This window comes from Syngnathus leptorhynchus, chromosome 8 (genome assembly GCF_054491065.1).
Source record: "Syngnathus leptorhynchus isolate UIUO chromosome 8, UIUO_Slep, whole genome shotgun sequence".
NCBI lineage: Eukaryota > Metazoa > Chordata > Actinopteri > Syngnathiformes > Syngnathidae > Syngnathus > Syngnathus leptorhynchus.
The window spans coordinates 2,050,818-2,075,255 of NC_141202.1; the positions used below are offsets into that span (position 1 = coordinate 2,050,818).

Below are 24,438 nucleotides of genomic sequence, written 5' to 3' on the forward strand. Positions count from 1 at the left end.
GATATCGGCAACCCTTAATACTTTTAATTTAAGCTTTCGCCGCTAACGTTGACACGCCAGAGTGATTTATGCGCTACTCCATGGTCAGTTTATGGATTTAAACAGCGTTCGGTAATTATTCCTGGTTTGTAGAAAAAAAGAGACATATGTCTTTTTTATATTGTTTTATTTATCATCAATTGAATGAGTTGAAAGTCTCAAAACGCTAATTTTAGACATTCTAGCTCGTAGCTGTGCCCCACGAAAAAAAACAACCATGGACACTAAATTCATACATGCCAGATTATTGTCGTACATGTGAGTTTCTATTAATCGTGTAAATAATTGTGTCGTTGGTCGTTTCAAACAAGGTAGCCCGGAGGTAACGCCAAGGTTTTAAAGAGGAGAAGGCAGGCTGCCCCTGCTTTCTAATCTGGATTAAATTGGATTTTGTCTCTCAGCGGGCATTTTTTGACTTCTAAAATCACTGGTCTAAGACTATTGCAGCCTGTGTATTAAGTGTCCTGTGAATCAATAACTAGTTAGTACAGTGTAATGACTTTTCATTTATCCTCATAAATCAATTTGTTACTTAGATGAAATGCAACATTGTCGTTTGTCTACCAGTAAATTGAAGAAAACAAAGTCAAGGAAAAGAAATGGAAAGCGGATAACTACTATACGATGGCAGCTTGAGTTACGAGTGACCTGATTTACAAGTTTTTCAAGACACGAGCTGTTACTCTGCCAATTATCTTCTTTATTTTAACTTGGCTGCAAGAATTTGAGAGGCAAACGCTAGCTGCCAGCAGCAAACTCAATTCGCTTCACCACGAGAATCAGTATAGCAGTTGGTAAACAATTCTTCAAAGACCAGACACTCAAGTTGTTGATTGTCACTTCCAGTTGAAGTTTACTGTTAAATAAAACATCAAACTAAAAGAATTCCACATTGTGAATTTAACCAAACAACATCTTGTGTTTTCTAAAACCAAAATACCCGGGAAAATAACAAAATGGGCCGAAAATAATTGCATCATAAATCACAATCAAAATATTGATATTTAATCGTCATTAGATTCTTTTTGAAACTACATTGTCCTTCCCATATTAGAATGAGTAGACATAGCAGTTTGTTCCTCTTGCAGATATATCAGATGTCGGTTACTCGTGAGGGAAATGTCTGTGATAGGAAAAACGCGTTTCTTAATGACCAATCCGCCGAGCGCACATGGGCAGCTGCAGCACAGGAAAGAGATGCTCTTCTTTTGCCTCGGAGCCCGAGGCAAACGCTGAAATAAATAGTCTTTTTCTTCATCACATAAAGGGAGTGCATGTTGCGAAACACACAGCGTGTGGGTCAAATGTCTCCTGTTGTATGTTTGTCATGTGCTCTGGTGCTCATTTTCTGTTTTTTTTTTTTTGTGCTCTCTCTTTTCTTTGCTTCCCGGTGCCGGTGTGTCGCCCCCACACCGATCTGCATAAAACAGCTGTAAGTATTCAAGTCATCCTCTGAGACAAATGAATAATAATTGCAGCTAATATGAATGCCCGCAGCACTCAATCTAAATATATCCAAAATAATAGTAGCTGGAAAAGATCACCTGTGATTTCGCTTTGTTTGTCTTGCAGCAGCAAAAGAACCTCGAAGGATACGTCGGCTTCGCAAGCCTACCCAACCAAGTGTACAGGAAGTCGGTCAAGAGGGGCTTTGAGTTCACCCTGATGGTCGTTGGTAAGAGCGCAAGCTGCCTGCCTTGTTGTGCTTTCAATTGTCTCATTGTGTGTCCCCCCCCCCAAAGGCGCTTGGCATTTCAATGTCTTCGCTGTGGTTTGTTTTGTTGAGACAAGATTGTGTCTCTCTGTGTATGTGTGTGTAGCCGTATTTATACACTTCGGACAAGCCACCCGCTTTGTCTTTGCCTAGTGAAAAAGCTGCGGAGGCGGCTCGGAATAATCTGCGACATCATCTTGCAGAAACACTGATGGAAATAAAATGCAGAGTTTCTCCTCCCGCTCATCAGTTTAGAGGGAAAATGCTTGCTCGGGTCAAAAGCATTTCCTGTGCGCGGATCGAGTGTTCGTAAAGGCGCGTCTCTAAGAATAGCTCGCGCTGAACTTTTTTGCTTAACGCGCAGCTGGACACACTCCAAACGTGTTAGCGAGAGTGTCGATGACAAGAGACGAGGGCTTCTGTTTCTTTTCGTGTCGTTATAGCTGTATTAGTCAACCCACTAATGTTTATAACAAGGAGCCCTAGTGGTTACAGCATGTCTGCCCCATAGTTCTGGGATTCTGGGTTACCCCAGACCTCTTGTCTCAAGGCTACTGAAACGATTTATCACTATAAAGTGTGGAAGTGGCTAACAATACCTCCGTCTTTCAAAAAGGCAGTTTTTAGTCGTGATTTAGGTTTCCTCGTTGTGTTTGGAACCAATTTTCCCATTTTGGGCTCGATTGTGGAATGTGAGCCGACATGGAAAAGGTTTTAGAGGCTCGTTTTTAGTGAACAGCTTGTTTTCTTTGTGTTGCCATTCTCCCACTAACACACTAGTGCGCACAAGCACACACACACACACACACACACACACACACACACACACACACACACACACACACACTCAGTATTGCGCTTGTCTTGGCTGCGCTTCGCATGGAGCCCACATGGCCCAGCAGTGCAATACAAGAACGTCACCAAGGGGAGGAGGTGTGAGGGAAGAAGGGACCGATGCCAGCGTCCATCACGACTTCCTGTTCTGGCTTTGCGGGGAAAATTTTTCTTTGCTAAAAAAAAAAAAAAGCAAATTCCTCAACTCCACTGTCTGTTGAACGTTAGCCAGGCCGAACCAGGATCAATGTTCACGTGAGCCCATGATCCTTTGGATGGCGTCCACGCCGGAGCGCCACAGCTTGACAACGCTCCAGAGTAGCACAATGAGATGCTCTGTTGGTTGTCCAACAACCATTAACATGCACAGATGCTTTGTGGATTGCGTTGTTGCATTTGTTTTGTATTCACTCATTCACCGTGAATAAATACACTTCAGGTCCAACCCGAGCCATTTTGGGATGCTGGCCCCATCGGGAAAATTAGGACACTTATTCGTGACATCTCTGATCCACCGATGAAAGGAGACTTGAAAGCTCTCCTCTTTCATCAATAACCACTTTAAACAACAAAGTGTGCATCTGAATGGCAAAGGAAATTCACCGTCCCTAAGCCCCGCCTCCTAAAGGCACACGCTTGTTTAGAAACGATACAGCTTGCAATTTGTTTTGTTTTTTCTTCTTCTTAATAAAACAGTCGTGACCTTTGCTGCTCCTCTTCTAGGTGAATCGGGGTTGGGCAAATCCACGCTGATCAACTCCCTCTTTCTCACCGATCTGTACTCGTCAGAGTATCCCGGACCTTCGCATCGAATCAAGAAGACTGTCCAGGTACATTGGCGTAAACTCCACTGCCATGGAGATGCGTGGCCAAATAGTTTGCACTCGAACCAGTCTGGATTGGCGTAGATAGCGATTATATTTCTACTTTTGTCCCACTCGTGTTCAATGTCAGCTGGCTCCTAACCTTGACACCTCCGGAGCTGCACAAATGCGCACCTTTCTCTTATCTGTGACGAAACCGATTGTTTGTATGTTGGACCAGTTCTTCAACATAGTTAGCTCAGATTGTGAGGACGACCTGTCCCAACATGCCGCTGGCCTCGTGCGTGTGTGGCGATAGCCGGCGGCGCTAATGATTTTACAGAGCGGACCTCCAAAGTCCAGTGCAATTGATTACTGAGATCAATTGTATTGTTCCAGATTCCGAAAGGCTTTTTAACCACACAGACAATGTTGACATTTAAAACAAGCAATGCCTCAAGTAAAAAAAAAAAAAAAAAAGAACAAAGTGGAGAGTTGCATTCATCAAATATTTAGAAAATTGATTCTTCAACCGATCAGCTAGTAAACTGATAAAAACAAAACATAATTTTCGATATTGAACAACAATCATATGTGAGGTGTAGATTTCGAGACATTGGTCGCGGACAGTGTCGCTCACGTAGGAATGTTTATTTTGTAACTTCAGGTGGAACAGTCGAAGGTGCTCATCAAGGAAGGCGGCGTGCAGTTGTTGCTCACAATCGTCGACACCCCGGGCTTCGGAGATGCCGTGGACAACAGCAACTGGTAAACATTTCCGCCTCTTCAGCTCCACACTCGAGGCTTCATCCATCCCACGCCGTTCATTGATGTTGTCGTTTGTGCGCGCAGCTGGCAGCCGATCATCGACCACATCGACAGCAAGTTCGAGGACTACCTGAACTCTGAATCGCGCGTGAACAGACGGCAGATGCCCGACAGCCGAATTCATTGCTGCCTCTACTTTATCGCGCCATCAGGACACGGGTGAGTGGCACAAAGTCAATTGGCTCTCTTTTAATTTGCCTCCGCTCGTCCCTCCGGGCCGTCACTGTAACAGATAATGGGAGCCTGACCCAACTGTCTTGTAAAAGGAACAAAAAAAAACCCACTTGCGTCACCACGGAGGAAGCGTTGACAAAATTGCCAGCAGCTGATTAAGAGCTTGAAATGTTTTTTTGCCTGGAAACGAATCTAATCTCCATGCATGCAATGTGGCACTGCGGCGTGGGCACACGCTAATAAAGTGGCCTCTGTCCTCTTTGCCGAGTGTTTGCGCAAGCTAACGTCCTCAGGCCGCACTCTTCGCCTCCGAGCACATGTCGAGACTCATGAAGTTACGCTAAATTTTTTCTTTTTTTTTTTTTGACAGACAATTTGGCTGTTAATCATCCCCCAAATTCTTTCCATATAGCAAAGCTACCGCACACGTGTTTTTAATAAAAAGGCTCAACGAGAAGCCACAGATAAAAAAAAAAAACTAATACTTTGGTGGCTTTGCATTTCTGCTGAATGTACTGCGGAAAGAGAAAATAGCTTCATACCCGAAAGGAGAAGTCCCTCTTTTAAGTTGAAATGATAAGCATGCTGCTCATGTGCATATTTGTGGTTTGTCTTTATTCAATCGAAATGTGTTGCAACTTGCACAAGGACTGCTATCTTGGCGATGGAAGCCAGATGATGAGCTAACATTTTGCTCACAGCATTTTTTTTTTTTTTAGAAGGGGAACTCCAGGCATTTTATTTTTGGCAGTACTATATTGTATTATTTCTGGATAAAATTGTGTTCTTGGAATAGGAATGAATCACATAACTCCCCATCCATTTTCATCCCTCTCAGGGTGTGGCCATTTTGTTCTATAGCGCCCCCTGCTGTTGAATGAAATTGACATCAAAGTGCCATTGCCATAGATCACGTCATGGATATCGGCTCATTTTACAACTTGTGTCTTTTAGCATGCGTAAAAAGTTTTTTGTTGTTGTTGTTTTTTTGTCTGGTGTTAAACGTGTGTGCCAATTCAAATCTTAATAAAAGTAAAATGTGTGCGAGCCTGCCATAAATGTGGCGGCTTATTTATCCAGCCGTCAGACGGGCCAAGAATAACTCTCTTTGCTTTTCTCATGACTGCGAGGTCGCTCTGACATTCAGAACATCCGTCTGCTTCTTACTTTGTGTGCTCGACTCCCCCAAAAAAGGACTGATGAATGTAAACGTTCGTCTTTTCTGTTGAGTGTCAATATGGCTAACGTCCAGTTGTTTGTGTTTACGTGGCCGCAGCTTGAAGCCCCTGGACATCGAGTTCATGAAGCGTCTGCACGAAAAAGTCAACGTTATCCCGCTGATCGCAAAAGCAGACACACTTACGCCAGAGGAATGCCAGCAATTCAAGAAGCAGGTCAACAATTTCCATTGCCCCCCGCCCCCCCCCAACCCGGGAAAAAAAAAAAAAAAGTCCCTCGAGTACTCTTGTCTTTCCTCTTCCTGTCATGGACTTCCTAAAATGGCGTCTTTCTCTTGCTTTGCCTGCAGATCATGCGGGAGATTCAGGAGCACAAGATCAAGATCTACGAGTTCCCCGAGACAGATGACGAAGAGGAGAACCGTCTTGTGAAGAAAATTAAGGTGCTCACCAACCACTCCAAAAAAGTTCAATTTCAGGGTTAGAAAAATGACAGAACGATTGAGGAGTTGGACATGTGCTTTGCGAAAGTTTGCTTGTAAAAGATTAAAAATCGAAATGGCGTTTCCAGGACAAGCTGCCGTTGGCCGTGGTGGGCAGCAACACCATCATCGAGGTGAACAGCAAGCGCGTCAGGGGACGACAGTACCCATGGGGAGTCGCAGAAGGTGTGGACTCACTTTTTAAAGACACAGCTAGGATGTGTTTTTAATATTTTTTTTTTTTCCCTTTATAGTTGAGAACAGTGACCATTGCGACTTCACCATCCTCAGGGACATGCTCATCAGGTAGGTACTTCTCCGTTACGAATTTAAGACCACGTACGTTTCACCGGACTGTGCCGAAAGGAGACGAAAACGAAACGCTTGTCGCCGCGCGCAGGACTCACATGCAGGACTTGAAGGACGTGACAAACAACGTCCACTACGAGAACTACCGCAGCAGGAAGCTGGCCGCCGTTACCTACAACGGCGTGGAGAACAACAGGGCTAAGGGACAACTGTCTACCAAGTAAGCTACATTCAGGATTTAGCTAACACAAAACGTTTCAGGCTCTGCGGTGAAATGTCAGGATGAGCTTTAAGAGCACCATAAATAAATTCAGCAATTTTAGCTTCATCCTGAAATGTTGCCCCAGAGCTCAATATCCCTAACTTTTGGTGAGAACTGTAGAAGAAGGTGTTTTAACAAGACATAATGTAGGCTTTTGTAGTTTTAGCCTGCAGCGCTAACACGCTAAGCTAACACACCGCTCACATTGTGCGACACTTTTTAGTGCATGAGCTCACATTGCATGCTTTGTTTGTTTTGTGCCGTCTTTTTTTAGAATGGACGCAGTCGAAGGAATGTAAGTGGTCATTTTATTTGTGTTCTTGTACTTTTTCTTTTTTTTTTTTTTTTTTCCTCTCCCCCACGCCTTATCGCTTTCATTCCTCTGCTGTTTCCTTCGCCTCATCCTCGTGTCCTTTCCTCCGACCAGCCGGTGGCTCCTTTGCAAAGAAATCACAGTCTATCCAATGGACAATTTTGCACCCGTGGCACTCTTCTGTCTTTTTGTGGGCTCTCGTAGACTGAGATGTTGCAGTGGGGTACACACATTTTGGTTTTTGTACTGCGCTATTATGGATTTCGTCTTCACTGGTTTGGGACGAAATGGTGGAATTGGCTCTACCGGACCGGACGTAGCATTTGTATATGTGTGTACCCTGCTCAGAGAGGGCCTTCAATCCAGTCAGCATGTTTCCAGATCCAGCTGCCGATTCTTCTCTCTTCCGCTGCTCTCTTTCCTTCGTCCGTGCGCATGAACACGAGAACCCCCTTTTGAAAAGCCCCGTCGTTCGCGGCGGTAACCGTGTGTGTCTTTGTGTGCTCGTCCAGGAGTCCTCTGGCCCAAATGGAGGAGGAGCGGCGGGAGCACGTGACCAAGATGAAGAAGATGGAAATGGAGATGGAGCAGGTGTTTGAGATGAAAGTCAAGGAGAAAGTGCAGAAGCTCAAGGACTCCGAAGCAGAGGTGATACCCGCGAGCACATTTTTTTAGTTCAGTTCGATGGAAAAATGTTGACAATAAATGACGACACTCGATGCTCTTGTTTTGCGCGCGTAGCTTCAGCGACGCCACGAGCAGATGAAGAAGAATCTGGAGGCGCAGCACAAGGAGCTGGAGGAGAAGAGGCGTGTGTTTGAGGAGGAGCGAGCTAACTGGGAAGCCCAACAGCGCCTGGAGCAGCAGAAACTGGAGGCCTCCAGGTCAGCATGTCACACACATACATTGTTCCAACAAGCCATTCAAAAAAAACAAAAAGTCCACTTATAAAATTAAATGTTTACCAACTTGTTTGTTTTCCAGAACTCTTGAGAAGAACAAAAAGAAAGGCAAGATCTTTTAAAGAGACAGTCGTCAAGGACCAGCCCGCGTCCGCTTAGTTCTCTTTGCCAACGTTTGCCGCTCAGGGCACCATCAGTGTGTGGCACTGACGCCCCCCCCCCCAACTCCCCTTCAACTTTAACCCCATCTTCCTTTTCCTCTTTTTCCTGCACCTTGTTGCAGTGTGTGTGTGTGTGTGTGTGTGTCTCAAATTGTTTGGGGAACATCCTTCACACACACAAAATCTGAGGACTCATCATCATTGAAGAATGTGTTTACCTTAACAACAGTAAAACATCAAAGTAGACAAAGGCCAAACCGTTATTATTTTAATTATTGTTATTGGTGTTGTTCTTACTGTTGTAACTCTGGCCCGGCCCCTTCCTGCTGCGCTCCTTTTTCCTACCAAGCAAGGTTGCTTTTTAATTTACGTGGTGCTTTTCTTTTCTTTTGTTTTTTTTCCTTTATTGACGGTTGTACAATCACATTTGACAGGACATAAATAAGAATTTACGTTCTAATAAGGCAGACGCTCTTCCATGTTTTGATACAGCGGGAAGATGAATTTTATTTTTTTTTTGTTCTTGAAAGTACCCGCTGAATCTGTTTAACCTTTCCAAGTTAGAGAAAAACCAACTGGGCTATTTTTTTTTTTTTTATAGACTCAACTCCTGGCTTAAGCTTCTTATTTTCACATTATAACAATTTCTTTCCTCACCTATCCACCTTTCTGTGTTTAGCCATCTACCGCTAGCATTGGACCACCATTTATATAATGTTAAAAGTATTATATTTCTCTTTATTTTTATTTTTATATATAAATATATACCGAGCCAGCTGAAGTAAGGCCTGCTTTTGTATGTGTAGAAGAAAAATAAAATCCTCAGAGACGCGAGAGCTGCATCCACTGTTTATAAAGTTTTATAATCAACACATGCCACCAACTACAAAATTAGGAAAATAAAACCTGAAAGTATGAGGTCATGCTGCGTTTAATGGCCAGTGAGAAATGAAGAGTCAACACCATGTTTTTTTTTTTTTTTCCTTTTTGCTTTTGGCTATGTACTCCATTTCTTGTATTTTTAATGTTATTTTTTTCCATTTGTATTGTACAAAGTCACTTAATAAACCTGTGATCATATGGTTGACTCAGGTGGCCTCATTGTGATGGCATCATCAAGCAGGGTTAGGGCCATGAAAAAGAAATTCAGTATTCTAGATTTTTTTTTTTATTCTTAAGTAAAATACTTGGACTCAACGTGTAAAAGTGGTAATTTTTTCGAATGCCACTAATACTTTCAAATGTATGTATTGTACTGTTTTAAGTTCATGTGACTGCAGATCTTAAAATCCCCACTGGAGGTCGCCATTTTACCAAATCGTGACTGAATTCAGAGAAACGTTAATACTTAAGACAACATACCATATCGTATCTTTATCCTCTACGTACATATATTCTATCATCACATGTAAGCTAAAAGTCAATTTGAAATACAGGTGAAGTTTTTTTCGTGCTTCCTGCAGGTAAGTGTTGAATGTTGTATGGCACCCTCAGCTTCTTTTGCCCATCAGACCGACAAAGGTTTGAAACCTGTGTACTGAGAATTGAAGGCAAAAATATATAAGTGGCCGGTAACTTTTTCTTACACACTTTAATTGTTTACTTACGTTTACGTGCTGCTAGACTTCTCGCAGCTTGAGGGAAATGTATACATAAAAAAATGTTTACAAATCAGTGATGTTTTTCTTTGTTTTTTTTAATAAAACTTCAGGCTTACCGGTATTTTTCTTGAAAAATCGCCGAGGTGGTGGTGGTTTTCTGGCCATCCTTGTCAAGATATCTTCAATTAAATCAGATTTTTCACTTTTGATCTTGTAAAAATAAATAGACAATTACTTTATTTGATCATTTTTAAATAAATGTTGGAAGTCATTTCTTACCTGACTTGTGTGCTTGTCTCCATTCAGACAGAAAACGTTAGTCAGCAGTAGAAACAAAAGAACAAGTTTGAGCATCTCCATCGTTATCCACTTTATGCTGCAGTTTTGAGGGCTCTTGCTGCCTTCTCAAGGTGCCACTGGGTTGATGATGCCGAATATGATGATGAGGATGATGAAGATGCATCATGGGAGGCTGTTTACCTCCACGCATTAAAATAATTACACACACATTTCTCCAATTTCTCTGCACCTTGCTTCATTAAATCAGCAATCTTCACGTTCCTCCAGGGACGTTTATGAATCGTGACAGCAGCTCCAGTCACTCACATCCAATTTAATCATCATTATACCATACCGTGCTGTAGATAAATCTGTAAAAAAACAACATAAAAACCTTTGTAAGCTTCTTTCTGCTCTATAAACTTTTAATAAACGCTAAACATATTCACGTTTAAGCAAATACTTTATTGACAAATATTGACTTTTTTTCAAAAGTGATGTTTACATACTTTTTGACCCACTGCGGCCGCCGTCGTAATTAAGTGACCCGCCTCTACCGCACCAACGATTAGACGATTATTAGCCTCCGCGTTTGACACGAAACCCACCAAGAGTTTAAAGAATGAACTTTAAATGAAACAAATCCAAATGCTCTAAATTCGACTCAACATTCGTTGTGGGGCGGAAAGAAGAATGTTGTGGTCCTCGTCTCCTGTGCTCTACTTCATCTTAGCTAGCATTCACGTGACGTTCGCCGCGAAAGAGATACCAAAACGGCGATTCAAGTTGACCGACGATGACGCAATCCCAGCGGGCTTGGAGCCCCGCGACAACTTGGTGGAGCAAAGACACTTCGGAGAACTTGAGCCGGGAGAACCGGCTCCAGCCTTCACGGTGCCGACTCTGAGTGGGGACTTTGCGTACCGGCCGGGAGAAGCGGGTTGGGCGGGAGTCTCGCTGGTTATCCACGCGTTTACCAACAAGTCCGCTTTTCTCGAGTGTTTGTGGAACTCTTCGGCGTCCTTGGCCAGCCTCGTCCAGGAGCTGCCGACCAGCACTCACCTGCTCTTCCTCTCCCTGGACGACTCCGCGGCCAAGGACGCGCTGTGGATGCGGAAAAGGCTGCTCGACGCCGCCAACAAGCATGGGTGACTTTCACACAAATTTACTACACGAATATCACCCAAAAAATGAAATTACTAATCATTTTCATAGCAATTATATCGCAATTGGTATATACAGACAGGTAAACAATGCAAAAGACGCAGTGGGGTCAATAAGAATAAATTGCACTTAAACCGTTAGTAATATAGTAAGTCAAAGGCAGCCAGACATTTTCTAATTTTACAGATTCAATGCCTTAAATGTATGTTATTGATTTGTGCATGTGTGTGTGTGTTGTTGAAGTCAAAAAGAGGTTTTGTCCAGACTTCATGTGTCTCCGGCGCCGGTGTTTGCTGTTGGCAACTGGATCGCCAGCGTCTTGTACTCCTGGGCCTGCAAGGGGCACAACTGCGGCCTAGCCCAGGCTGTGTTCACTTCCGAGGGTGAGTGACTCTCACCCAAAAAAAACAAAAAAAAACGATTACCCTCAACTCGACCTGCAAGTTTATCATGCTCTCCTTTCCCTCAGGATGGGATGTGCCCGTGGTGGTCAAGCGACTGGACGCAAGATACGACTGGCTGAGCGCTCGCTGGGCGAAAACGAGGTACGAGATGAAGGACGCGGGGGATGGCTGTGAGCCGTCTCCGTCTCTGGAAGGTGCTGTAGCCTGGCTGTCAGAGGGAACTTGCTCGTTCTTCACTAAGGTCACCTTCAAATCATAAATACACTCAATATGTATTAATGTGTCACTGCTTTCTTATTGTTGTCATTATAAAACCTGCAAATTGTCTTCATCTACCCGCAGGTCCAAAATATGGCCAAGTCCAATGCCTCTGGCGTGCTGGTCTACGCCCTGGCAGGAAACTCTATCCAGGACATGAACTGCGTGGACGCTGAGTGTCTCACGCCACTCGGCCTGCCCGCGGCCATGGTGCACATCCAGCCGGCCGTCGCCCATGCACTCAGGTCTCGTCGCCACACAAAAGCCTTAATCCACCACCATGGAGATGACATTTTAATGCTGTTATCAAATCCTTCGATTGCTCGATTATCAGATCTGTTTGAAGGTCATTTGGATTAATGCTATTATGCCAGACATTACTAACACACTGGTACTTTACAAGTCCAGGACCTCAAAAGTGGAACAAAAGTCATCGTATAACATTGAAGTTGCATTTATTTGAATTCATGAAAATAAATGTGATTTTTTTAACAACTTATAAGTAAATTGTTTCACTTTGGATGCCAATCTTTTTTTTTTTGACAGGTCAGGTCTGGCAGTGAGCGTGTCTTTCCAGACCACCCCATCTCCCAACTTCTTCATCGGTATCGACCAGCAGGGGACGCTGGCCGAATTGGGCTGGTTCCTCTACCCCTCATTCAGCTTTGTCAACTGGCAGGCGCAGTGGTGAGTGAAACAAAAATCAACAAAAAAAAGTTAAATATTAGATGGTTTTTAGAGTTCAAAAAAACTGTTGAAGTGTACATTCTTGTAAATTTAATAAGAATACATGTTTGTGTCCAGGTTTGACTTTTCCACAGCCCTACAGCTCAAATTGAAATCTCCCGCCACCGTGGTGACGGTCTTTGACAAAGTACAAATGCAAGGGGACAAAGGAGCCGTGGCTGATGTTAACATGCCGCCAGGTGGCGCTATTTCACTTTTTAAATTGTTTACGTTGAGCACAGCTCAAACTCAAACGTGATGAGAATCTTCACATATTCACATTGTGTGTGAGCAGACTTGTCAACGTTTGACACGCTGATGCTGGACGCGTCGCTGTCGTGTCCCGGCAGCAGAGACGCGTCATGTCCAAAGTGGGATCACACGGTTCAACTTTTCGTCTGCTGCGATCACCTCGGACCTTACTGCCACGTCGAGCTGGGACGCTGGATCACCGCTTTCCGAAGGTGCGATCGCTCACTTTTCTTGAAAACGTTTTTACATTACGACTGGAAATATACTGACAAAAAAAAATAAAAATATGACAATATTGTTTTTGCAAGTTAGTCATAATCCCTCCTCTGTTGTTCCGGACATGCTGTGCAGAAGAATCGGTCGTTGGCAGACAGACGTGTCTCCGCTCCTTCCGGTACTGGACGCTGGTGTTTGTCGCTTCACCATGAAGACTGTTCCGTGGGCCATGCCCTGGATTGTTTCCCTTAACTTGAGGTTCAGCGTCGCCAACCTGACAGGTAGGGGACCATGTGGCTCAACACACGCGTCAAGATTGAGTAGTGAATGATTATTCTTGGCGGTCAATATCCGATTGATCTATCAGGAGAGAAGCTCCGCCCCTTCCGAGTGATGTCACTGTATGACGGCGGGACCTTTGACAAGACGTACAACCTGCGCTACCCCCCGATCAAGTTCCCCGTACCTGCCTCTGCCAAAAAGGTAAAATTCGCCGTCCATAAAATGGTGGACGGTTCTGACGGCGTGCAGCGGCCCGCAGGTGGAGCTCTACGCCGTCATCACGGGACACGGTAGCGACGACAACGGATGTGGAGAGTTTTGCGTCACCTCGCACCACTTCCTGGTCAACGGCGTTTACAACAACACGCGATCTTTCGACTCTGCGGGTGAGCGGCGGCGCTATTTTGTACTCGAGTTGTTTTACTGGATGCTAATTGACAAGATAAAGGAAAAAAACAGTTCATGATTTTAGGAGGAAAACAATTCTATGGAGTGATAAGAAGAAAAATCAAAATATGGTTTTATATTTTTGATAACCAGTTAATTTAGGAAATAATTTTCGCTGCGAGCTTCTAAATTGCGCTTTTTGTGGGTTCGAGAAGGCTCAGCGTTGGGCTGCACCGAGCACGTAAAGGAGGGCGCCGTGCCCAACGAGCACGGCACGTGGCTGTACGGCCGCGGCGGATGGTGTGACGGACTGCAGGTGGATCCCTGGAGGCTTGACGTCACTGCGCAGGTACAAGTCACTAATAAGTACAGTGGAATGCAGATTTTATTTTTTATTTTTTTTTCAAATCGCTGGTGTTGGACCGAAGCCTTTAATTTTGTTTTTTTTAAAAAAGCCTTTTGTTATTTTTTTGTGGGTTTGTTTACAGTTGGATGTTAGCGGTCAGGCATCCAACACGGTTTGTTACTTCGGTCTGTTCAACGGGAAGGATCCGGACCCGACTCAGCAGCCGGGTTATATCGTCATGTCGTCCTTCCTCGTCTTCTACAAATGAAAGCCAAAAACGTCCTCTTTCAAAATTAAATAGCAATTAATTTATCTCCTGTCCTTAGCGACTTTAATTTATAGTTATTGTAATTTTTCATCTTAAGAAAATCAATTCAAAGATTTGACTTTGCACTAATTGATTTTCCATACGTATACGTATGCACATTTTGTACGCACATTTTGAAATACAGTATTTGAAAACAAACAAAACATTTTTTGCATCATTTGTCATTTTAAATGACTAATTTTCTGCCCATCGCAACAAACTTAACTTTAATACAAAATTTAAATTAGTTTTATTTTCAATTCACCTTGATGTAGTATCAAAATTAAATCAGTATAAAGTCAATATCAATTAATTAAAATGTCAATTCCGTTTTTTGGTTTATTCATTATTTAAAAATGTGACCTGGAATCCTTAGCATGTCCTATTTATTACATTAAAAATACATAGTTACTATTAGTAATGAATTTTAGTACTTAAAAAATTCAGTTTGACAGGGGTAATTAAAAAATAAGTTTTATTTACGCCATTACACAGTAAAACATTAAAAAAATATAACGTTAAAAAGTTAGTGTTCAAAAATATTCAAGTACAAGTAACATGCTTTTTTTTAAACAGGGAAGCACCTTTACCAAAAACATTTTTATGACTATGATGATGACATAAGGTTTAAGTTAGACCCGCACGCAGGTTTGTTTACATCTCCTCTCGTTGTCAAACTGGTTGGCGTTGCCGTGGCAACCTCCAAACCAGAACTGAGCGCAAGCGTTGGCCAATGAGTCGTAGTACCAGCGCACCACGTAGTTTCGACACGGACCCGGATCCAACGGTGCACGGCAAAGCTCTGTCGTTGTGAAATGAAACGATTTCTTATCAAATTATGAAAAACACTTTCAGCTTGCATTTTAACAGTACATTTGCCAATTCAAATTACTAAATGCTAGAAAATAGAATTAATATTTTGAATTCTGTAAAAATAACATCACTACCTGGCGTGATTTGTGGAATCTCTTGTGGCGTTTTGATGGTAGTTACGATGGGCTCGTTGACCACCACCTTTGGCGTGCGTCGGGTTGGGACGCTCCCGTCAGGTCTCAAAGGTTTCCTGTCAAAGAATGGAAATCGCTGCGATTCTGATAAGCTCCTATCATCCATTTTTGGTCTCGGAGTGGTCACTTGTCTCTCGGGATAAGATGGTGGTGGCTGCGGCTGTCCAAGAGAATGTTATGTTCAGAAAGATGTTAAGCTAACTTAGCATAAAGATGGCAAAAGTTAGCCATGATGGCGATAGAGGACTAGCACGGTCGTTCAATAGCATACAAATACACGATGGTTACGTTAGCTGACTTTCCATAAAAGCTGAAACTATAAATTGTGTTAAGTAATTGTCCTTACCGTGACCTGAATCCTGCGGAAGTCTCCCGTGAAGGTAGGCCTGTCTGTGTCCGTCCCGGTCCAGGGAGGCCGCCAGATGCCAGTTCTGGTGACCTCTGGGCGTCTTGGAGGAGGTCCACCGCTCAGAATTGAGTGTAAAACATCACTACTGCTGTCCTCGCAAATGTGGCTCAGGAGTTTCTTCTCTAGGGCTTAAATTGTGAAATAGGGAGACGAGTGTCATAGACATGCTAACCACTAGCCCAGCTAGCTAGCTTCAACAATAAATGGCACCACGATCACCTGGCAGCGTTTTGAAGTCGTCTATGAGGTGCACGTGGTCTGCGTCCGGTTCAGAGGCCATGAAGTCCAGCTCCTTCTTGAACTCGCCAAAAAACGGGTCGCTGGCGTTCACCACTCCGATCACAAACATCTCGATCTCACCCGCCCGGGCTTCCCTCACCGCGCTCTCGAGACTGACCGAGTCCCTCTTGTCAGCCTGGCCGTCGGTGATGACCACGGCCACCTTTCTGACGCGTGGCCGAGCCACCCGGAACAGCTTGTTGGCCTGGTGGATGGCGCTGCCCGTGAAGGTGCCCTCGCCCATGTAAGTCATGGACCGCACCGCTGCCTTCACGTGGTCCCGAGACGCATCCTGACTGAGGCTGACCACCACCACATTGATGTGGCTATAGAGCACCACTCCCACCCTTGTAGTGTCCCGGCCCACTGACGCTCGGTCCACCAGAGCGCTCACAAAGTCCTTGACGACCTCAAAGTTGTCAGGGCCCACACTCTCAGAGCTGTCGATGACAAAGACCAGCTCCAGGGGGCTCTGGCGGCATGTCACCCCACAATCTGCAATGAAAGGCTTTAAGGGTGAACACAAGCCAGGAAAACAGAGGAACTGTTTCTTGACTTACTGCAAATGGATCGGACAATTCTGATGACTTCTTCCCTCTGCAAAATGGGGAATCAAATCCATGTTTTCATCAGTGCATGTGGGTGGAGCATTTAAGGATTGTGGATCTTGGGATTTCCCCGACTAAAGTGTCAGTTCGACGTTAATGTGGTTTAGAACGTCTATTCGACACCTTGAGAGTCATTCTTCATGTACGTGGATGTCTTGTGGTAGGGAAAGACTTACCGTAAGTCCTGGTTCTCCTTTTAGTCCAGCTCTACCCTGTGATTCAAAACAGAATATTTTATCATAAATTCTTTGACAGTGGAAATGTCAGTCCGTCAAATATCAAATGGCAAAATAGCTCTCAAAGAAAACAAATGGAATCTGCTACCTTAAGAACCACACATTCGTAATTGCTTTAACTACAAGATCACATACCGAAGGTCCAATAATTCCTGGTTCTCCGGTTGTCCCTCTGTCTCCCTTTTTTCCTTTCTCACCAGCAAAACCTCGGTCACCCTGCAAGAGGTAGTGTCCATTTTAGCAGTCCTCTACCAAAAATTGACAATCAGAAATTAACTGGACTGTGGACTGGTACCTTATCACCCTGTAGTCCGACTCCAGCAGGACCCCTTGGGCCAGGGATTCCCTGAAATCCAGACTCACCCTGAATAGAAATCGTGATGTTAATACTTTGGCAATGATTGGAGGGAAAGTAGAGTCAGCTGGTTCCTGATTTACCTTTTGCCCTTGGATGCCCTCTCCTGGGGGTCCCTGTGGACCTGGAGGTCCTATTATGCCAGGGGAACCCTACAGGGATGAAGCAAAAACTTACACTTCCATTTCTGGATTCGTGTACAATAATAACTATTCTGACACTGACTACCTTTGGCCCATGGAGTCCAATTCCTGGTGGTCCGGCGGGTCCAGAAGATCCAGGAAGGCCTCTGTCTCCCTGGATTAAAATAGATAAAATAATCTTCCCATTATCATTCCTCACCATATTTAATCCTCACCTTTGGTCCAGGTAGGCCGACACCATCTGCTCCTGTTTCTCCTGTCAAACCAGGATGTCCTGGAGGCCCCTGAGGCCAAGAGTTTGCCTTGAGGATGTTCAAATACTTGATACTGACGCTGGACTTTGATACTCACCGGAGGTCCTGGAAAGCCTTCACCTTTACCTCCAGGCAACCCCGAAGACCCTGGTGGACCTCTGTCACCCTTTAAAACAAACCACAGTTAACACTTTGGATCGGAATCAGATTAAGTACCTCAACTCACCTTGGGTCCAGTTATACCACGCCCCGGTTCGCCCACAGCTCCAGCGAGACCCTGTGTGCCTGGATCTCCCTGAACAGAAAAGAACAGACATTGCAAATCATAATTCAGTGGTACCTAGACCTACAAGTCCAACAACTTAAGAGTATGTTTTTATACTATCAAATTTAAAACATTACAAGCCGTCTTACCTTGGCACCAGGTAGTCCCCTCCCAGGTTGTCCAGGTGCGCCAGGTGGCCCGATAAATCCTGTATCTCCCTGAATACAAAAACGTACCAAACTTGGAAAGTCAGAAGAAGTCCCACTAACAAAGTGCCTGAGATGATATTTTTGAAAGTGAGTCCCTACCTTGGGCCCAGCTGGTCCCACAGAACCAACAGCGCCTGGTAGGCCTCTGGAGCCTCTGTCTCCTCTGGCTCCCTGGAAAAACACCATATGAATTTTATTGAAGTGATGACAACCGTAACGTCACATCTTTAGACCTTTCCACCATGATGAGATGTCATGGTGAGGTCTACGATAAAAACATAATCATCAAAAGCTTCACCTTCTCTCCAGGCGCACCTTTACCAGGAGTACCGTCTGGTCCCCTAGGTCCTGGAAACCCAATGTCACCCTTGTGTTGAAAAATGGCAAAGCGTTACTTGTTTTGGATCAAATGTTATGACATACTGGTGTGAACAGGATCAATGGTGTTACCTTCTGTCCCGGGGTACCATCTTCTCCTGGATGACCAGGTATCCCTGGTTGGCCTCCAGGCCCCACGTCCCCCTGAGTAAGAAATTCAAAGTCACAGGTGGTCAAATGCCAACTATTTCTTAATATTTTCTTCGTTTTTGACACTATTGCTGACATTTTATGAGGTGAGGTTGTACATATTTACTTTTGGACCTGGCACTCCCACACCTCTCTCACCGGGTGGTCCTGGTCCTCCAGGAAATCCATGATTCCCCTATGTTTCAGACAAAACATAGTTCTTATTGCTTCTTTTCCGCAATTACAAATAAACGTTAGGTCTTTTGAAATAACAAACACATATTATTGTACAAAATATTTTTTTTGTATGGCAGTGGCAAATATGTTTGCCAAGACTGTGTACAAGATCGTTAGTTACTATCACGGTTCTACGAAAGACTGAACCGCCTCATGATAGCGAATATGCAATCGTTTACAATTACGCCCAATAATAACTTTGGATAACGAGCCACATCCTGCTTTGAGGTGTCCTTAATAACGCAACCAGCCTGACTGGTTTGATTGACAGGACGGTCTTACATCATTTGCATGTTTGTGCGTAAACATCTGCAGAGCAATTTCGACGCAATCAAAATGCTAAACAGCTGAAATGTCCATCAGGATTAGTATAGCTACAAATATATACCTTAGGTCCTGGAATTCCCACACCTAGACCTCCTCTGAGGCCTGCGGGTCCAGGTGGGCCTGGATCACCCTAAGGTACAGAAAAGATACATTGTTTTGATATTTTTTTGTTTTTGTTGTTTTTTTTAAAACATTTTTTTTACCTTTTCTCCTTGGATTCCGACACCAGACGCTCCGACTGGACCCGACAACCCAGGTGCACCGATATTGCCCTGAGAATGAAAATCTCTGTAAGTCATTTTTTGAAGTTCTATTCGTGTGAATCACTTATTTTGCCACATAGATGCTATTTTTTTCCCCGATTCATAAACTACGATGGAGTTTACATATTGCATGTCATCAGATAGCATAGCAGTTTTACCTTGTCCCCTTTGAATCCGATGCCAGGAGGCCCACGATTCCCCCTGGGTCCTTCAAATCCTCGATCCCCCTGTCAAGTTGATCCTTGAATTGAGTAATACTTGCACATACCACTAGAGGGAGCGCACACTTCTACTTGATTTGTATTCTGTTAGTTAAATGGCAATAAAAGTCCCACCTTGGGTCCTGGAAGTCCCTCTCCAGGTGGTCCTGGGTTGCCTCGCTGTCCAGGTGGTCCTAGAGGACCCTGAAGCAAGAGAGCAAAAATCCTAAAAGTAATTATATATGATATGAAGGAAAGTGTCTTTGATTTTTGACTCCTATGACCTCATTTAACTATCAATGTGTTAATTGTGAAGCACAAACCAATGCAACGTATTATTAGTATTGTGTCAATACGCACAGGTTGTCCCGGTTCTCCGATACCACCTGGACCAGTTGATCCAGGTCTTCCCTGGTTGCCCTTTTCTCCCTAAAAACATCAAATTTGATCAAATATTTTAGATCATGATTCTTATTTTTTAATAATTGGCGACAAATGAGTCACCTTTGCTCCTGGAAAGCCAATCCCGAAGTCTCCTGGTGGTCCGGCATTGCCGCTTGGCCCTCTGTCACCCTTACAATGATTAATGAAATAGAAAATGACAAATTATGGTGAAATAATAATTCAGAATTTTAGACATTGATTGGCCAGTCAAACAGTTCATCGTTGCAACCTTTTTGTATAATTTTAGCACCAAGGAGAAGACTGTGTGAATACATCTTTGTGAAATCTTCACTGAATTAATGTCTGGAATTCTCTCATGGGCTAAAAATCAATTCATATTTACCCTCCATAAAGGCATCTTTGTCCAAAGGTTAGAGGGCAGCCCAGGGGCTCGTTCGTTAAAGGTCGTTTACTGTATGTGTGTGATTGTGTGACATTCAAGTCAATGACACTAACAAAGTCCAGTGCATCACTGGTGGGAAATTAACCTTTAAAATGTCTCCCAATATTCAATCGCCTGGCTATTTTTGTGGGTCTACTCAAGAAATATATGCCCACTAAATTTCTTGCAGCTTAGTGAAGCTGTCTTTAAAATAATTATTGAGGGTGTCAGAATTAAATCAAAATGTCCGACTTCCTGTGGATTGTCTAGCATGGCTTCTTGAGATTTTTTGGGAGTCATCACATGGTAGACATGCCAACCAAATTTCATGTTGCTAAGTGAAACGAGTGCTGCTATGTGACATTAGCTTCAGTGGCTGGATTTTCTTCCAAATCTGAAAGACGCTACAGATGCAATTTTTTCGGATTTGCCAGGTGTATATTACAAAATCTTTCTGGTGGGCCCTTAGTTCAAACAATTATATGTTTATATAAGCAAAAAATTACTTTTTGTCCAGTTGGTCCCTCGGGTCCAATGTCTCCAGGTGGCCCAAGCTCACCCTGGAAAACACATGTAATATTTTGTTCATTTTCTCACAGGTGGTAAGAATAGATCAAAGTCAACATCCTTGACTTTCATGTTCTATAGCTTTTCACAGCAAAACACTTTTCTATTCGGACAAGCGAGTGTCCAGGTCGCTGCGCTAATCCCGCCACACAAAGTCCAAAAAAAATATCCTGCGAGCCTGGATTCCCTGCTTTTGGCTGCGGATTAGTCGGAAGCCAATATTCACATTCCATGAGTGCAGAGGTGAATAAAGATGAATTTTGCTTCCACTCCTGACGTACGGTACACTTTGATGTACACGTTTTGTAGCAAAAAGGATTCCTGGGAGAATATGTTGCCTTATTTGTTCATACTAGCACAATAATACAAAGACGAATGTGGAGAAAAAAAATCAAGTTGTTATTAAAAAAAATTGTAATATTACTAGAAAAAAATACAATAAAAGTCATAATATTGCGAGAAAACCTAGGATTAAATGTTGTACCTGATTTCCTTTCGGTCCTTGTGGTCCAATCGGCCCTTCCGATCCCTGAGAGATGACACCTGATTGATTATTATGAGCGCTAATTCAGAGCTTCTCACTCAATAGTTCTAGTCAGGCACATACCGGGTCACCTTTCCCGCCAGGAGGTCCGCATTCTCCTCTGTCCCCCTTGCTACCTTTGAAACCCGGACGTCCCTGCAAGACAGAGCCCTTAATTGAAAGCCTCACCTGAAATAAACAGCTTGAGATGAGATGAAATTTACCTCAGCGCCATTACTTCCTGGTTGACCATCCGCACCGGGTTCCCCCTGGAGTGGCGGCACCAAACCCATAAACACCCAAAAATGTCTTTTTAAACCATTGAATTTTTGATGGCTTACCCTGGCTCCTTTGGAACCAGCTGGTCCTCTCAAACCTAGATCTCCTTTTCGCCCCTGAATAGAGACATTTTCATTTCAGTAAAAGCTATCAAATATAGTTTATTCAAAAAGCACACCTGAGGTCCTGGTGGGCCCGGCTCTCCACCTTCACAAAAGCACTCCTGCATTTCGGGACACTAATAATAAGGACATGAGAAATAATAAGTCAAAATGATTGTTTTTGCTGTGAAAAATGAATTAAAATGAGGAATAAAACATAACTCTGCCATACCTCTTGTAATACAACTGAGCCCTGGAAGCAAAACAACACAGATGAAAATAAGTGAAGGCAGCAAGAAAATAGAGCATAATTCAAAAATATCAAAGAAAAAATTGCCCAAAAAATGTAAACATTAAATTGACTACATATTGACAATACATCAAAAACAACTGTCCTTTAACGCTATCCCCAAAAAAACAAAATTGGTAAAACATCAAAGAGAAACATTTTTCATGACCCAAATGTGTTTTCTGAAATCCTATTGTAAACATCAAAAACACGTGGTCTTTGATGAATCAGAGTTTTTGATGAACTTAACATCCGCTTTTGTCAACATCAATGACAATTCGAGTCTTTGCTGCACCTGTCTTTGAGGAATAGTGTAATTCTAAACATCAAAGACTGTGCTCACCATCTCTTTGAGCAGCTTCTGCTCCAGCTGAGGGTCTTGAAGGCTTTGCACAAACTGCTGAGCAGGCACGCTGGCTATGGCCCTCAACTTAGCGCTGTTAGGCCCTTGCTGAGCGATGTGGGATAGCCCCACCGCGAACATCTTGACGCCGTGCTCTTTGGCCTCGATGGCGGCCGCCACCACGTCGGGGTTTCGCGGGTGGTCCGCTCCGTCCGTCATCAGCACAGCCACACGGACGCTGTCCTCCGAGGTCTCCCTCACCAGCAGCTCCGTAGCGTTCCCGATAGCGTAGGTGGTGTAGGTACCGTGGCCGATGTAGCTCATGACGCTGACACGACCGTGAAAGGCGTCCAGGTTGGTCCATGCTGAAAAGCGCTGCTCCACCGATACGGAGCTGCTGTATTGCAAAGCGGCCATTCGCATGCTCAGCGTCCAGCCGGCCACCTGCAGCATGGACAGACGTGTACTGAATCCCAGCACAAACGCCTTCTGCTTCTCAAACAGGCTTATTTTGGCACTCTCTGAGCTGTCCAGGATGAAAACCACTTCCAGGGAGCACGGGCGACCTGCTGCACACAAAGGCCATCGGATGAGTTTTTACTCATCTGTTTCGTTGTATTTGATAACCTGAACAAAAAAGTATTTCGGCAAACACAGATTTAGATCCCAACCTGGTTTTTGAAAACATCAAAGACACCGTAGTATCTTTTTGTCAATAAATTCAAACCAAACATTTTTGCTGAACACTCGACAACTTTGTGTCTTTGATAAATCTGCACATTTTTTTTGTAAACATCGCAACCCATCACATTTGTCATATTATTGATGAAAACATAACAGCAGCAGAAACATGACAACAAAATCTTTTTCAAACACCACAACGTTTTTTGTCAACATCAGACATTTTTGTGTCTTTGATGAAACCTAGCATCATTTCATAAAGATCCCAACCTAAGTTGCAACCTTGGGTCTTTGATGTTGATCGATCAACACGATCAACCTACCAAAAGTGTTTCCGGACATATTAAAGTCGCCAGTGGTTATCAAGTGCAGCTCATTGTGTATTTTACCATTTGGTCCATCTTCATAGAGCTTGTAGTTATTCCTGCGTCCGTTACGCCTTTGGGCGGTGGTCCTGTGCGATAGAGCCCACAGCAGGAGGAGGATCCACGCGAGTTCCCTCAACTTGCACACCTCCATCCTAGCCCACATGGGATACAGTCCAAACAAGATCAGTTTGAGTCAATAACTAACTAAGCAGGCCAGGAAGAATGCACATAAAATTTGACGATTCAACGATATTATGCAATCCTAAACATTCATTCATATTGTAACAAATGCAATGATGCAAAACACTTGTATTTTCTCATGTGAAGTGGCACATAAAAAAACATACAAAAAAAGTTGCACAAATGTTCAAACATTTACCCAAAATGTCATTGGGCCGAGGCCACTTGTTGCAGTCCGGTCAGCTGGGGTCCTTTTGGGGACATCCCGTCTTGTAAAACCCCAACACAGACTGACTGTGGGTAAAGCTTCTGTGCGCTTTTGTGTTTGTGTGTGTGTGTGTGTGTGTCAGAGAGGGCGGGGTCATATCTGATTTACCGATTAGTTCCATCATGAAAAAAATATGGATCTCAAAACTCCAAGTAGCAGATTTTCCACACGCTTGAGTGTTTTTCTCCTTCCTTCTGTGTTTTCAGCTGTTGCACATTCGATGTTCTACTGTACATGAAAAAAAAAAAAAAAAAAAGCAAACAAGCCAATAAGATTTCCACTCTCGCCCACTAATGTGGAAAACAGATAAGCTGCTATTTCTAATGACAGTAGGCTTATTTCAACTAAGAGCTGCTTCTGAAAAATTATTTGTTGACTATGTTAAAATGACAGTTAATAAATAAATACTTACATTCTGCTTGTTAGAATAATAATCAAAATAATTATTTTACCTAAGATGTCATCATCATTACAATACATGCATGCTGCCTTT

The 24,438-nt window shown here is 43.6% G+C and overlaps 4 protein-coding genes across 8 annotated transcripts; 2 read left to right on the forward strand and 2 right to left on the reverse strand.

Moving 5' to 3' along the window:
• Positions 1–1,342: 1,342 nt before the first annotated feature.
• Positions 1,343–9,086, forward strand: septin7b (septin 7b). 3 transcript variants are annotated; one of them, XM_085918684.1, is made up of 14 exons: positions 1,343–1,471; positions 1,612–1,714; positions 3,311–3,417; positions 4,058–4,158; positions 4,243–4,377; positions 5,669–5,786; positions 5,921–6,013; positions 6,142–6,238; positions 6,307–6,358; positions 6,453–6,581; positions 6,898–6,918; positions 7,449–7,584; positions 7,678–7,820; positions 7,921–9,086. In XM_085918684.1, exons 1-14 carry the CDS (start codon positions 1,358–1,360, stop codon positions 7,958–7,960), a joined length of 1,389 nt encoding a protein of 462 aa, XP_085774810.1. In that variant the 5' UTR covers positions 1,343–1,357; the 3' UTR covers positions 7,961–9,086. The 3 variants fall into 3 exon arrangements, with proteins under 3 accessions (XP_085774810.1, XP_085774811.1, XP_085774812.1); XM_085918685.1 differs by lacking the exon at positions 6,898–6,918; XM_085918686.1 differs by lacking the exon at positions 1,343–1,471.
• LOC147051695 (uncharacterized) lies at positions 8,644–10,947 on the reverse strand. 3 transcript variants are annotated; one of them, XM_085918692.1, is made up of 6 exons: positions 10,804–10,947; positions 10,130–10,250; positions 9,880–10,016; positions 9,717–9,810; positions 9,607–9,633; positions 8,644–9,536 (listed from the first exon to the last, which is right to left on the reverse strand). In XM_085918692.1, the coding sequence occupies exons 3-6, from the start codon at positions 9,958–9,960 to the stop codon at positions 9,490–9,492; spliced, it is 249 nt and encodes an 82-aa protein (XP_085774818.1). In that variant the 5' UTR covers positions 9,961–10,016; positions 10,130–10,250; positions 10,804–10,947; the 3' UTR covers positions 8,644–9,489. The 3 variants fall into 3 exon arrangements, with proteins under 3 accessions (XP_085774818.1, XP_085774816.1, XP_085774815.1); XM_085918690.1 differs by having other exon boundaries at positions 9,880–10,072; XM_085918689.1 differs by lacking the exon at positions 10,804–10,947 and adding an exon at positions 10,389–10,636 and having other exon boundaries at positions 9,880–10,250.
• ngly2 (N-glycanase 2) lies at positions 10,423–14,394 on the forward strand. The gene is made up of 12 exons (XM_085918682.1): positions 10,423–11,027; positions 11,287–11,426; positions 11,513–11,688; positions 11,790–11,950; positions 12,252–12,392; positions 12,510–12,631; positions 12,727–12,895; positions 13,035–13,180; positions 13,267–13,382; positions 13,441–13,567; positions 13,784–13,917; positions 14,057–14,394. Exons 1-12 carry the CDS (start codon positions 10,573–10,575, stop codon positions 14,180–14,182), a joined length of 2,013 nt encoding a protein of 670 aa, XP_085774808.1. The 5' UTR covers positions 10,423–10,572; the 3' UTR covers positions 14,183–14,394.
• A 459-nt stretch (positions 14,395–14,853) lies between these two features.
• On the reverse strand, positions 14,854–23,648 carry col28a1b (collagen, type XXVIII, alpha 1b). Its single transcript, XM_085918223.1, has 33 exons — positions 23,519–23,648; positions 22,449–23,017; positions 22,049–22,069; positions 21,894–21,953; positions 21,778–21,831; positions 21,661–21,705; positions 21,521–21,592; positions 21,398–21,442; positions 20,853–20,906; positions 20,025–20,093; positions 19,881–19,949; positions 19,656–19,724; positions 19,479–19,547; positions 19,261–19,329; positions 19,119–19,187; positions 18,621–18,689; positions 18,437–18,508; positions 18,285–18,353; positions 18,086–18,157; positions 17,927–17,995; positions 17,739–17,807; positions 17,610–17,678; positions 17,474–17,542; positions 17,344–17,412; positions 17,199–17,267; positions 17,056–17,124; positions 16,896–16,976; positions 16,701–16,736; positions 16,477–16,513; positions 15,857–16,411; positions 15,575–15,765; positions 15,169–15,388; positions 14,854–15,023 (listed from the first exon to the last, which is right to left on the reverse strand). The coding sequence occupies exons 1-33, from the start codon at positions 23,646–23,648 to the stop codon at positions 14,854–14,856; spliced, it is 3,519 nt and encodes a 1,172-aa protein (XP_085774349.1).
• Between the last annotated feature and the right edge of the window lie 790 nt (positions 23,649–24,438).

What these genes read in the sequence shown, in the direction of transcription:
- ngly2 (XM_085918682.1), top strand. Translation starts at nt 10,573, where the DNA reads ATGTTGTGGTCCTCGTCTCCTGTGCTCTACTTCATCTTAGCTAGCATT. An exon ending in GGCTGTGTTCACTTCCGAGG is followed by an intron (nt 11,427 to 11,512) that starts GTGAGTGACTCT and finishes CCTTTCCCTCAG; the next exon opens with GATGGGATGTGCCCGTGGTG. An exon ending in GCGATCTTTCGACTCTGCGG is followed by an intron (nt 13,568 to 13,783) that starts GTGAGCGGCGGC and finishes GGGTTCGAGAAG; the next exon opens with GCTCAGCGTTGGGCTGCACC.
- LOC147051695 (XM_085918692.1), bottom strand. Translation starts at nt 9,960, where the DNA reads ATGGAGATGCTCAAACTTGTTCTTTTGTTTCTACTGCTGACTAACGTT. An exon ending in GAGACAAGCACACAAGTCAG is followed by an intron (nt 9,811 to 9,879) that starts GTAAGAAATGAC and finishes TATTTTTACAAG; the next exon opens with ATCAAAAGTGAAAAATCTGA. An exon ending in AAGTCTAGCAGCACGTAAAC is followed by an intron (nt 9,537 to 9,606) that starts GTAAGTAAACAA and finishes TTCAATTCTCAG; the next exon opens with TACACAGGTTTCAAACCTTT.
- col28a1b (XM_085918223.1), bottom strand. Translation starts at nt 23,648, where the DNA reads ATGGAGGTGTGCAAGTTGAGGGAACTCGCGTGGATCCTCCTCCTGCTG. An exon ending in TCGGAGAACCGGGACAACCT is followed by an intron (nt 19,725 to 19,880) that starts GTGCGTATTGAC and finishes CTCTTGCTTCAG; the next exon opens with GGTCCTCTAGGACCACCTGG. An exon ending in AAGGTGCGCCTGGAGAGAAG is followed by an intron (nt 18,158 to 18,284) that starts GTGAAGCTTTTG and finishes GTGTTTTTCCAG; the next exon opens with GGAGCCAGAGGAGACAGAGG.
- septin7b (XM_085918684.1), top strand. Translation starts at nt 1,358, where the DNA reads ATGTTTGTCATGTGCTCTGGTGCTCATTTTCTGTTTTTTTTTTTTTGT. An exon ending in GTTCACCCTGATGGTCGTTG is followed by an intron (nt 1,715 to 3,310) that starts GTAAGAGCGCAA and finishes CTCCTCTTCTAG; the next exon opens with GTGAATCGGGGTTGGGCAAA. An exon ending in AAGGGACAACTGTCTACCAA is followed by an intron (nt 6,582 to 6,897) that starts GTAAGCTACATT and finishes GTCTTTTTTTAG; the next exon opens with AATGGACGCAGTCGAAGGAA.